The sequence below is a fragment of the Mesocricetus auratus genome, unplaced genomic scaffold (genome assembly GCF_017639785.1).
Source record: "Mesocricetus auratus isolate SY011 unplaced genomic scaffold, BCM_Maur_2.0 Super-Scaffold_100007, whole genome shotgun sequence".
Taxonomy (NCBI): domain Eukaryota; kingdom Metazoa; phylum Chordata; class Mammalia; order Rodentia; family Cricetidae; genus Mesocricetus; species Mesocricetus auratus.
Genome location: NW_024429191.1, coordinates 46,868,120 through 46,881,652, shown reverse-complemented (window position 1 = coordinate 46,881,652; position 13,533 = coordinate 46,868,120). Strand labels below are relative to the sequence as shown.

General features: G+C 44.8%; 1 protein-coding gene across 1 annotated transcript in view; it reads left to right on the top strand.

The window, feature by feature from the left end:
* Positions 1–13,223, top strand: part of Cfap52 (cilia and flagella associated protein 52) — a 38,203-nt gene extending 24,980 nt beyond the window's left edge. The window contains exons 10-14 of the mRNA XM_005067596.4: positions 3,790–3,935; positions 6,826–6,977; positions 10,642–10,744; positions 11,645–11,756; positions 12,782–13,223. Of these exons, the coding sequence (XP_005067653.3) occupies positions 3,790–3,935; positions 6,826–6,977; positions 10,642–10,744; positions 11,645–11,756; positions 12,782–12,957 (689 nt within the window). The 3' untranslated portion in view covers positions 12,958–13,223. The remainder of the gene's footprint in view (positions 1–3,789; positions 3,936–6,825; positions 6,978–10,641; positions 10,745–11,644; positions 11,757–12,781) is intronic.
* The last annotated feature ends 310 nt before the right edge of the window (positions 13,224–13,533 follow it).

Genomic DNA, 13,533 nt, shown 5'->3' with positions numbered 1-13,533 from the left:
GAACCCTCCCCCCCCCCAACACAGGTTTCCCTGTGTAACCCTGACTGTCTTGGAATTCACTCCATAGACCAGGCTGGTCTCTAACTCAGAGATTCACTCACCTCTGCCTCCCAAGTGCTGGGATTAAAAGGCATGTGCCACCACAGCTGGCCCAAATAATTCTTTTTAATTTTACATTCATGGATACAACTCTATACACATGCACATAGTTTTGTTTTGCTTTTGTTTGTTTGTTCTAAGGGGGCTCAAGCAATTGCCAGCTCTTCTAGATCACCCTGATCACAACCCCCACCCCCACCCCACCCCCCACGTAGTTCTTGTCTGCCTCCTGTTTGCCTCTACTCTTGCTCACAGTCTGTCTTCTCCCTAGTCTATATGCCACATAGAAACTAAAGGTTTGCTTTAAAATGTTAAATTAGGTCTTGCCATTAGCTGGGATTTTCAAGTCTTTTCCCCCACAAAGGTCTTGAACTTGCTATGTAGCTGAGGATGACCTTGAGTGCCTCGCCCGCTGCGCAGCCTGTATCCAAGAATGTGCAGATGGTGTCGGGATTGATGACACAGAGACCAGAAGGCTCCTCAAGAAGGCTCTCCTTTATTCCTATCCTGGCTGGTTATTATATACCCTGACACCAGAAGCGGTGGTAGGTGGGTCAGAAAGTGGCAGTTAGTCTTTGGAAAAGGTCGAGGTCAGGGTGTTCCTGAGGGCGAGCCCTTTTCAGGAACTTATTGCCCCGGGCACTGTATTGTTTTCAGTAAACATGTTTTTAGTAAACATTGTCTGACAGCTGCCTGGTCCCAGGCTGATGGGGAAGTGGGTCTCTGGCCAAGGTCTGTTGTCCCCACACTTGAGCTCCTGCTCTTTCAGAGTCTACCTCTTAATGCTGGTAAAAAGCACTTATGTATTTATTTATTTATTTATTTACATGTGTATGGGTGTTTTGTCTGCATGTATGTCTGTGTACCACATGCCTCTCTGGTGTCCACAGAGCAGAAGAAGGCACTAGATCCCCTGGAACACAATTTAGGCCAAAACTGACTTTTTAACGAAAATGATAGATACTATGAGCTGAGTATGATGGTGAACACCTAGTATTATGGCACTTGGGAGGCAGACACAGGGAAATTAGGAGTTCAAGATCATTCTTGGTTATATAGCAAGGTTGATGCTAGCTTGGGCTATAGGATACCCTGACTCAAGAAACCAATCCCCTCCCAAATTATAGATACCACATTATTCCTCCTTTATATATTTCTGTATATATCTCTAAAAATATTTTCCTATGAAGCAATAGTTTCTTAATACCATCTTATGAGTCACCTATATCAAATTTCCCCAGTGGTCAAAAATAAATGTATTGGTTTACACCAAGAGAATGCCAAGTGGATCTGAGGAAAGCTATTAAAATAGAGACCTAGGAGTCCATCCCCTCTTTCTTTGACTCTGTTTCCTCCTTGCCCCCTGAGTGGCTTCCATTGTGCCCAGGTCCTTGGACAAGGGAATCTTAGAGTCATCCTTGCTTGCATTCTGTTTCTCTTACCCCTTTATCCATGCGCTCTTGTGGGTCTATCTCAAAGGGCAGCCATAGTTCCATCGCTGGTCATCATCTCCACCCTGGTTCTGGCCATTGTCGGCTCTTCTAGATCACCCCAGTAGCTCCTATTGCTCCTGTCTGCCTCTTCTCTTGCCCTCCAGTCTATCTTCTCCCTAGTGTATGCTCCACATAGAAAGGTCTATTTTAAAATGTTAAATTAGGTCTTGCCATTCGCTGGGCCTTTCAAGTCTCTTCCCCCACGAAGGACAAAGACCTGCAAGGCCCTGTAGGACCTTCTCTACTCCCCTCCCCATCTCCTCTTATCTCTTCTTCCCAACCTGCACACCTCCCCTGCAGTGTTTGCGTCTCCCCTCGTCTGCAAACACACTGGGCATGCAGGTTTTACTCTAGCTTTCAGTTGGCCTGGAATGTTCTTCCTCCAAACACCTGCATAGCTTATCTCTTCATCCCCTCTTACTTCCTCATGTCTTTGCTGAAACAGGATCTACCTTGAGCATCCTATTTAAAATTGCCACGCACAAGAAACACCACTAAAGCTGATGATCAAATGCCAGCCCTACACAGACCTGGAGAAATGTATTCCAGGCAGAGGGGATAGGGAGTGCAGAGAGGGTTGGAGGTGGAAACTCGCTTGGTGTATTTATTTAGGGAGCGGCAAGAATGTCAGTGTGTCTGGAGTGCCAGTGAGTCAGGAAGAGTGATAGCAGAGAAGCTGAAGATGTAAGTGGGCAGCACATAGGAGGTAGTGTGCACAATAGAGTTGGATTTACGGGCTAGGGAGAAGACTCGTTGGTTAAGTGTGCACACTGGGCTTGCAGAGATCAGTTCCTAGCACCCACGCCAGGCAGCTCACAACCACTTACTAATTCAGGTCCAGGGATTCAATGCTCTCTTCTGCCCTCCTTGGGCACCTGCAGTGACATATACATACTCCTACACATACACCTACTTTTAAAAGAATAAAAAAAATTTTTTTGAGACAGGTTTCTACGTGTAACAGCTCTAGCTGTCCTGGAACTCACTTTGTAGACCAGGCTGGCCTCAGACTTACAGAGATCCATTTGCCTCTGCCTCCTGAGTGCTGAGATTAAAGGTGTGCTTTACCATTGCCCAGTTAAAAAACTCAAATTTTTTTTAAAGCTGGATTTTGATTCTAGGACAGTGGGGAAAACTTTGGGGAGGTCTTGATCAGGAAGGGGACTTGGTTTTAATTGTAAGCAGGAGTTCAGGGGAGGAGCTCTTGAGAGGGTTCAAGAGAGAGGAGGCTTGCATGGGGTGGTGCCAGCAGAAGTGAAGGAAGGAGGTCAGAGGCCAGATGTTTGTAATAGCAGAGCTGATGGGAATTCCTGATGGACTGCCTGTGCAGTTGTGTGCTTGGGACAGAAAGTAATCAAGAATCAACGGTGACTCTGAGGTTCTCAGCTTGAGCAACTGGATGGGCAGTGATGGCTTTTGTTGAGGTGGCAAAACGGTGAGGATCAGGGAAGGAGTATCCGACTTAAAGGTGGGGGAGGGAGTGGGGCGTGGACTTGAGAGGCCCGGGCAGGAGAACTGAGAGTTTGAACTTGGTGAGACAGTCTCAAATAACAACGGAAATGGGGGGGGGGGGATGAGGAGGCAGAGGTTATTTGGAATTGTGAACTGATGCATCCTGGTGTTACCACTAACAGTTATGTGGGCTACAGGCAGTGGTGGCGCACGCCTTTAATCCCAGCACTTAGGAAGCTGAGGCAGGCGGATCTGCCAGCCTGGTCTACAGAGTGAGTTCCAGGACAGTAAGGGCTATAAAGAGAAACCCTGTCTGAAAAACCAAAACCAAAACCAAAAAACAAAAAACAAAAAACAAAAACAGAAAAAAACAGAAAACCCCACCCAAATAATAACAAACAATGGTAATAATAATAAGAAATAATTACATGGGTGACAGCAGAGATCTACAACTCACAGTGAAGTGAAAACAGACCCCCTTCACCAGCTATGAGGTACACCTACAGGCAGGTGCACTCCAGACAAACTGCTTTCTCTGTCTTTCCAGGTGTGGCCAGTTTGGGAGATTGGGGAGAAGGGTAGAAGGTTAGACGGGTACGGGGAGTTACTAGGGTAGCCTCTCCTTCCGCTACCCTTTCTTCCAGTTTTCACTCTCGTTGGTGATTCAGGAGATTGTCGATCAGCAGAGAAAGGTGGCAAATATATCGATGGTGTCAACCTGCCTTTTGTCTCCTTCTTGTGACAGCATGGGATGATGGGAAAATCCGAGCCTTTGCTCCAGAGACAGGCCGGCTGTTGTATGCCATCAGCAGCGCTCACAGGATCGGAGTGACTGCCATTGCTACCACCAGTGACTGTAAACGGATCATCAGTGGTGGAGGAGAAGGGGAGGTACAGTTCTAAAATGATTTTAAAAAATTTTAGAGCAATTTACTCACAGGAGGCTATCCCATTTTCATTTTTATCTTGTGTTTTAGTTTAACATTTTATTTATTTACTTTTTTTTATATGTACAGGTGTTTGCATGCGTGTGTGCCACATGTGCAGTGCCCCAAGAGGCCAGAAGAAGGCATAGGGTCCCCTGGACTGGAGTTACAGACAGTTGTTAGCCGTTTCTCAGGCCATGAGAATCAAGCTCAGGTCCTTTGGAAGAGCAGTCAGCACTGTTAACTGCTTAGCCATTTTGTCAGCCTTCCTCTGCTTTTCATTTTTAAATGTGTACCTGTGCTAGACTTCAGGAAGGGTCAAGTTAAGATTTTGATGAGTTCGTAAAATACAATACATCATAAATTCAAGTCCTAATGCTTTAAACAGACATTACATCTACCTGTTTATAGAAAGAATGCTTAGGATACAGAAGTGCAAACAGCCTGTGAATCCAAGTTAATATGTTGTCAGTTTGACAGATTCATTCTCTCCTCCAAGAACCACAGCTGAGTCACTTGTCTGCCTGCCTGCGTGCCTTCCTTCCTTCCTTTCTTTTCCAAGACAGGGTTTCTCTATGAAGCAGTCCAGCCAGTCCTGGAACTCATTCTGTAGACCAGGATGGCCTTGAACCCACTGAGATCTGCCTGTCTCTGTCTCCAGAGTGCTGGGATTAAAGGTGTGCACCACCAAAGCCTGGCTGTATTTCTTATTTCTTAAAGCAGGTGATATAGAATCAATTATTTAACATAGGCATTTATATATATATATATATTTTTTACTTTTAAACAAGAGTTCACTAAGTAGCCTGTGGCTGGCCTGGAACTTGCAATGTAAACCTGTCTTGAATTCAGCAGTCTTGAATTCACAGAGCTCTACCTGACTTTGCCTCCTAAATGCTGGGATTAAAGGTGTGTGACACCAGGCTAGCCTTGGCCACTGTTTTTTTTTTTTTTTTCACGTTTTTACGAGACAGGGTTTCTCTGTATTGTTTCGGAGGCTATCGGTCCAGCCCGGCCTCAAACTCACAGAGATCTGCCTGCCTCTGCCTCCCAAGTGCTGGGATTAAAGGCGTGCGCCACCACCGCCTGGCTTTGGCCACTGTTTTAATGTTGTTACATTCAACTTTTTCTTCGAATCATTGTCACTCACAGGCTTATTTGGGGTCTCTTTCTCTCTATGCCCTCATTTTTGTTTTTGTTTTCTTTTGAATCCCAAAGTCTGTTTGGAGTGGGTGATGTCCTCCTTTCAGTTATCATGGGAAGAGTTTTTCAGAGTGAAGAAACCCAGCCTCCTGGGGAAACCCTTGGCAGAATCTAGGCAATTGAGGTGAATGGCTGGGCTGAAATGTCCCCTCTGCCTCTTCCAGCACATGACACAGGCTGTGACCTCTCTGTACCTGGGAGTCCTGAAGTATACAGTGAAAACAGCAATACTCTAATGGGAAAAGCCATTTTCCTGTATTTAAAATGTTCATGGGCCTTTCCATCGGGACCCTCTCCACCTGACCAGCCACATCCACCCCTAGCCCATGTCCCTCCCCGGCTCTGTGCCTTTGGAAGCCTAGCACTGGCTTTGGTTCAGTCCCATATTGTTTCCACCACATCCTGGTCCACATCTGCAAATCCTCACTTGCTCCCTTGTGCTTCAGGAGTGTTTGCCTTGCTGATACCCAAACCTGTCCAGTCACTCTGGGAGAAAGAAATCATGCTTTACAACTGCATCGTGTTTGGTCTGCTTGTTAGACTTTCCAAGTCCTTCTCTCAACTTCTTGCCCCTTCAAGTTCAGCCACTGTAGATCCCCCTCTTATAGTTTCTACAGATTTTTAATTTTTTTAAATTGTAAATTAATTTTTTTCTTTCTTTTTTTTTTTTTTTTCTTTGAGACAGGGTTTCTCTGTGTAGCAGTCCTGGTTGTCCTGGAACTCTCTCTGTAGACCAGGCTGGCCACGAACTCAGAGACCTGCCTGTCTCTGCTTCCTGAGATCAGGGATTAAAGGTGTGGACCACCATGCCCAGCTTCTATACTGATTTTCTAAAAATGCATCATTCCGGCTTTGCCTTTATTCCCTCAGAACCCTCCCAGATCTTTGTCCTTGCTCTTTTTCAAATTCATGGCCTCTATTTTCATTAAAAGTTGCTATGTGCATATATGTATATGCATACACATATATATATTCCTAAATTTTAAAATTGTGTGCATGGGCAATTGTTTTACTTGTGAATTTCATTTCAGGAGAGTAAGCAGGCATTGGAATATATTTGCCATAGAAAAATGGATATTGGGCTCTAGTGCAGTGGCACATACCTACTGCTACTCTGGAGCTCACCCCAAGTCCAAGGAGCAGTCTGGGCTATACAGTGAGACTCCTCCTCGATAGATAAAAAAACAATGACGATTAGAGTCTCTGCAGCTGAATAACATTGGTTTCCAATGAGTAAAGCTGAACAGCTGATATGAAAGTTTAAATATGGCTTTGGGCAGCAGGAGCTTTCCTGATGGCACGGGAAATTTGAGAGCAATGCTCAGCATAAGTGAGGAGACAGGTTCTTTCTCTGGGCTTAGCAGAAGCCCTTGCAATATTGATTCTCAGAGTGGGAGCCTGATCATTTTCTCCATCTCAAAGTAGAAGCAGGTCTGAGATTGGTAGCACCACCATCCACACTCTGTGCGATGACGGTCACATCTTGTACATGTCCCTGCCCTGAAGTGTTACATTCCCACCCTGCCTGACTGAGATGGGGATAGGGAATTAAACAGTCACACCCAGCAGAGATGTAATCACTCCCTGCGTCTTACTTCATCCCTTCCGAAGTCCCAGGTTTGTGTTGCTAGCCTGTGCTTTGGGGCCCACAGGTAAGGGTGTGGCAGATAGGCTGCCAGACCCAGAAGCTGGAGGAGGCTCTAAAGGAGCACAAGTCTTCTGTGTCCTGTATCAGGGTGAAGAAGAACAATGAAGAGTGTGTCACTGCCAGCACCGATGGGACATGCATCATTTGGGACCTTGTGTAGGTACCTGGGATGGATAGGGAGGCTAACACAATACTTATAAAAGCCAAACATGCCAGCATTCTCTGAACATAGCCAAGATCCCAAAGAGGGGGTGTATTAGTTTACTTTCTCATTGTTGTGGCAAAACATTTAACAAAAGCAGCTTAAGGAGTTGTAAAATGAAGGGCTTATTTTGACTCACAGTGTGGAGAACACAGTCAGTCCTTTAAGGTAGGGAGGCATGGCAGCAGGGTGTGAGGTGCCTGGTCATTGTGTTCGAAATGCATGTGGTGCTTGTCTTGTCTTCTCCCTTAAAGGTTCTTTTTTGGGGGAGGGGGAACGACTGTATTTTTATTTTACCTGTATAGATGTTTTGACTACATGTATGTCTATGTACCACATACATGCCTGGTGCCTGCAGACACAAGAAGAGGGCATCAGATCCCCTGAAGGTGAGCCACCATGTGGGTGCTAGGAATTGAACCCTGGTCCTCTAGTTCTCCGGAAGAGCAGCCAGTGCTGTTAACCACTGAGCCATAGCACCAGTTCCTTCTTTATGTAGTTCAGGATCCAAGTTCATGGAATCCTGCTTCCAGGGTGGGTCCTTACTATTCAGTTGACACTCTCTGGAAACAGTCTCAGACATGCCCAAATGTGTATTTCCTAGGGATTTCTAGTAAAAGGTTCTGAGAAGGCCTTGGGCTCCCTGGCTGTCCAAGGGTTATAGATACCAGTGGGGAAAATATGGTCTCCAGGAAGAACTAAATACCAGCAGTTTCTAGGCAGAAAGGGCAGTAGTTTTCCAGATGCATGCAGTGAAGTGTGATGTAATATGAATCCATCCCACCTAAATTTTGCACATTAACACATTAACAAGGAAAGTTACAGGGAAGACAGGTCTTCATGTCATCTTGATAGGTCATGAGCCTGCCCTGGGAGGTACAGGCTACCCCTCATTTGGCCACATTCCAGGGACTGCTTACACTACAAATAAATCACAGACCCATAGAAGATGGCAATGCCAAACTATAGAGGCCAAAACATGTGAACTTCATCATAGGAGCATCCAGAGAATTTCCAAAGATGATTTTTCATTTTTTGGCTGTTGGAATTTTTGCTGTGTTTTTATTTAGGAACCAAACTTCATCCCACCCCCACCTCAATCTTCCTTCAACCCATCACCCTTCTATCACTCCTGGGATGCATAGCCTTTGTATAAATTGTCTAAAGAGGCTGAAATAAGTACAGAGGGACAAAGGAGGCATAGTTGGTCTAAGACTATGTCTTTCCTTTTTTTGAGATGGGGTACCATTGTGATTTCCAGGCTGGTCTTGTATTCTTGGACTCAAGAGATCCTTCCACATCAGCCTCTCAAGTGGCTGTGGGTAAAGGTGTGTGTCACCATACCCACCTGAAATGTCCCTGCCTAGAGAGAGGGAAGTAAGGACTGAAGGCAAAGCAGGGCACTTTAAAGTAATATACTAAAAAAGCTAAAAGCGGGCTGTGGATACAGTCTAGTGGGTGGAGTGTAAGTGCAAGGACCCGGTTTCAAATCCCCAGAGCCTGTGTAAAAGCCAGGCATGGTTGTGCATGACTGTAATCTCAGCACTTGGGAGGAAGAGACACAGGATCCTGGGGGCTTGCTGTAGCTGAACCAGTGAGCTCTAGGGTGAGAGAGCCTGCTTCTAAAAAGTGTCAGGTGGAGAGTGACTGAGGAAGACAACCATTGTCAACTTCTGGCCTCCACATGTGCGCGCGCGCGCGAGCACACACACACACACACACACACACACACACACACACACACAAGCAAAGCAAAGCAAAACAAAATCTCAAAGCAAAGCAAGCCCATTTTCTAGATGGGCCTGACTCTCTACTTAGATATTCAGTCACTCGGAGATTTTGTTTATATGTAGATTTTCTTTTTTCCTTCCTTCCTTTTTTCTTTTCCCCTCCTTCCCCCCCCCTTTCTCTTTCTCCCTCCCCTCCCTCTCTCTGAGACAGGGTTTCTTTGTGTAATAGACTGTCCTAGAACTTGTTTTACAGACCAGGCTGGTCTTGAACTCACAGAGATCCGCCTGCCTCTGCCTCCCAAGTACTGGGATTAAAGGCATGTGCCACTACACCCAGATCTGTATATAGCTTTTCATTGAATAGAATAGATGGCACCTGGTTTTCTGCATGTCTAATTAAGTTCCCATGTGGTGTTGCTTGTCCAAGGCCTAGACCCATAGACACATGGCCTTCCCATTGGAAAAATGTGTGCCAAGATGGGGTATCTGAGTTTATTTCAGTGGCTGGCTTGTGACTGCCTCAAATCTTTAGCACCTTCGTTTTGTGCCACAGGAGTATTTAATTTGTGCCAAAACCTTTAAAACTCCTCAGCTCAAACACCGTGTTTGAAAGCTTCCACTATGAGAAGAAACTGCAGCAGGTGCATTTTCAGCCAGGAGCTAAGCTGATGGTTCAGCCAGCACACCAGCTCCGGAGAAGCAATACAGTTGTGCTTCTCGGACAGGCTTAGCATCCTTAATCTTTCTTTTTGTTTTAAAGATTTATTTATTTATCACATATACAGTGTCCTGCCTACATGCCAGAAGAGGGTATCAGATTGAATTGTATATAGTTGTGAGCCACCATGTGGTTGCTGAGAATTGAACTCAGGACCTCTGGAAGAGCAGTCAGTGCTCTTAGCCTCTGAGCCATCTCTCCAGCCCCCAGCATCCTTAATCTTAAGACCCCAAATCCTCTAAAACCCCAAACCTTTACATTTCTTCTTGTACCATGTTAGTACTGACAAAAGTGTCAGATTTTAGATTTCCATTTTTCAGAGTAGGGATGTTTAGCTGGGAAGTCTATGCATATTCCTGAATTCACCAAAGTCTGAAATATCCTAAGCTTGTCTATGGTATCTAAGGTCGGGGCTCTCAAACTTGTGTGCACATAACCATTGGTGGGAAGGAAAAGCTGGTTTTAAACACAGATAGATCTCTGGGCCTCCATCACAACCTCCTGACTCCAGACTCTAGACCTTAGGGGCGGGCCCAATCATCTCCATTACAACTGTCTTTCCCCACACTTTGCCACCCAGTGTCCAGAGAGTGTCACTTGGCTTCAGCGGTGGCCTGGAGAATCAAGATTATTGTGAGAGGTAGCAGCTTGGCTCTGAATCCAGCATCTTCTCCTTGGAAATTACTGTTTCTCTAGGTTCATGCTCCATCTCTAGGAAGGGGTACCACCATTTGCCCAGGTCGTCTGATTCTTGCTGATAGATGTGGTGGGAGGAGACATAAGAACAGAGCAGAGTAGTCAGAAGTGTAATTGTAAATTTAAAAAAAAATTTAAAAATTATATGTGTGTACATGTGAAGCCAAAAGAGGGCATCAGATTTCCTGGAGCTAGATTTATAGGCAGTTGTGAGTGGCTTGATGGCAGTTCCAGGAACTAAACTCAGGTCCTCTGCATAGAGCAGCACATGCTCTTAAAAACTGAACCATCTCTCCAGTTCCCCCAGATGTCTGTTTTGATAAAAAAACATCAACAAAGTGGTACTGTGAGAGCAGCATGAAAACTTAGAAAAAAACGGCCCCATCCAAGCTTGCCCAACTGCATACTATATAATAAATATGTTTTATAGGGGAGGGAAAGTCGAGTTTCAGAGCATTTGGATCTACTTTTCAGGCGACTCAGGAGGAATCAGATGATCCTGGCCAACACCCTATTCCAGTGTGTTTGTTATCACCCCGAGGAATTCCAGATCATCACCAGTGGCACAGACAGGAAGGTAAGCGCAGATGGCCCTCCACAGCCCAGAGTTTCAGGTCTGCAGATTCAATCAGCTGTGAGCGCCTGCACATGCTTAAAGTGGGGGTGAGGGGTGGATTGCATCTTTACTGAACAATTTATTAACATACACAGATAGAGGATGTGCATAGGTTATATGTAAATGGCATGTCGTTTTACATAGGGGCTAGAGCATGTTTGCATTTTGACCCCCATAACTAATAGCATGGCCCCACATTGACAGTCCAGTCCTCACCACCCATCTTTCCTAACTTGGTTTCCCATTTCCAGGCAGAGACCAAGGTTATGTGTTCATTTTCTTCAAATCCCACCCTATGGAATACGTTGTTGATTTGAACCAGAAAGGCAAGTTAGGGTCTGGTGGTGAATAAAGATGAGGTGAAGACGAGGTGGGGTCCAGTCAGAATGGCACAAATCCCTGTCCCCCAAACCCTGCCAAGAAAGAACTCCCCCTCCCACTAGGCCTGCAGCTTGGCCCTCCTCCTCGGATCACAGAAACAGATCCCCCAGCGGCTCTTCTTTTCTCTGTGAAATATGTTGCAGCAGACTCAATCTGCTTCGCCTTATCAAAAATCTCTTTCTGTCACAATCCAGGTTTATCACATCTCAACATCTCTTTAAATAGCATGCAAATTTCAAAACCAATACTAAAAATAACAAAATGGTTCCTCCACCCTCTCGCCATAGCCTATTTATAATTCCGACTGATCCCCTCCTACAGTGTATTTTTGCTACTTTCTATGTAAAGTGGAAGCATCTTTTGTTAGCACGTGTGTGTGTGTGTGTGTGTGTGTGTGTGTGTGTGTGTGTGTGTGTGTGTGTGTGTGTGTATGGCTCCACTGCACTGACTCCTGCCTAATGCCTCTCTCCTGCATTCCAGATTGCTTACTGGGAAGTATTTGATGGGTCTGTAATCAGAGAGTTGGAAGGTTCCTTGTCTGGGTCAATCAATGGTATGGATATCACTCAGGAAGGAGGACATTTTGTTACAGGTTAGTCCCAGTCCCAGATAAGATAAGAAAACCACTGGGGTTTCTTATTTTGGAGGGCAAGGAACTCTTAGGCGGGAGAGGCAACTGGAAGAGCTAGTAAGGGTCTCAAGGACACCTTGGTTAACATTCAGCCCCGAACAGCCTACCACCATGGCTGCAAAAGTCCAAAAGTCACACTTCAATGAAGAAAGAGATTTGTTCAGGACAAAGAGAAAAGCCAAACTTTACATTGTGAGGTTTGCTCTTTGTGGGTAGAAACCAGCCTTCCTTCAAATGTTCCGAGCCTTCTAGTTGCTTTCCTCTGCATTTTTGGTTGTTTTAATTTGTTTTGTTTTGAGATAGCATCTTGCTACATGTAGCTCCTGCTGGCCTTGAATTTGTGATCCTCCTGCCTCAGACTCCTGAGTGCCAGGATATTAGGTAGGTCACCATTCCCAGCTCCTCTGCTATCTTTTTTACTTAAGTGTGAAGCATGAGTCTTGTTTTGTTTTATTTGTTTTTGTTGTTGTTGAAGAATGTGATACGTCAACCTCTTCCCATGAACAAACCAGTCAAGGTTTCCTGGGGGGCATTTACCATAGGACACGGCCATTGGAACAACATTAATACAATTTCCTGCCAGGCTCTCTGATTCTTCAGGACATTAATAAGTGCTTTAAATAAATCAAAGTTCCACAAACACACTGATTAAAAAAAAAAGGATATCAAACTATACACACTAGATGCCAATCACACACAGAGGTGCATACACCTCTACATTCGTGGAGAAAAGAGTGGAAGGACCAAAAATTGGGGGTGTGTTTAGTGGTTAATTCTGGGTGGTATTTTCTTTTCCACTCTAAATTTACTACAACATACATAGATTTTTTTTTTAGATGAAGAAGACACTTTATATATAATATGGATTTTTCTTTCTTCCAGTTAGCACATGGTGGGTGGGGGAATATGTTGAAAATGAAGCAGTTACATAAGGTCAGAGCTGTTTCACCATCCTATGTCAGCCATGTCATGCAATTGTCTTTCAGGTGGACATGACCATCTGATCAAAGTTTGGGATTATAATGAGGGTGAAGTGACTCACGTTGGGGTGGGACACAGTGGCAACATCATGGGCATCCGGATAAGTCCAGGAAACCAGTACATCATCAGTGTGAGCGCAGACGGAGCCATCTTGAGATGGAAGTACCCATTTGCTTCGTGAGGCATTCTTGATCTCCCCAGCCTCCATCCTGTCCTGAACACAGTCCTGCCCAAGACCAAGTGTGGATAACTCCAGCACTACTCTTGGTTTCTCACATCGATTTTCGTTCTATAGCCAAAAAAATTTATCTTCAAGTTTCGCCCTTCCTTTATACAATGCATTTTACAATCTTAAATTGTATATTGAAATTGAACTGTGTTATAGAAAAAATTGTTCAGAATATAATTTTTTGAGTTTTTATTATTAATAAAATTGAAGGTGCTGTCTTCTGGTCATTATTTCTATGTCTTCCCAAATCCATAGACATTCCTCCTGATCTGTCCCCAGAGAGTGATGCTATTTCCTTATAAAAATATTAGTGAGCTTACCTAATGTGTGGTCATGGGGAGGGGATTAGGGACTCACGAACAGCCAGGTAAATGCTGTTCCACTGGGCTATCCCCCTAGCTCAAACTTCCTTTTAAATTATCAGCTCACTGGTAAAGTGGTACAGACAGTTAGGTTTGAACCCAGCTCTTTTGGCAGGTGTACTAGTTACTGTGTATAGCCCTGCCCACATCGGACAGAAACAACATA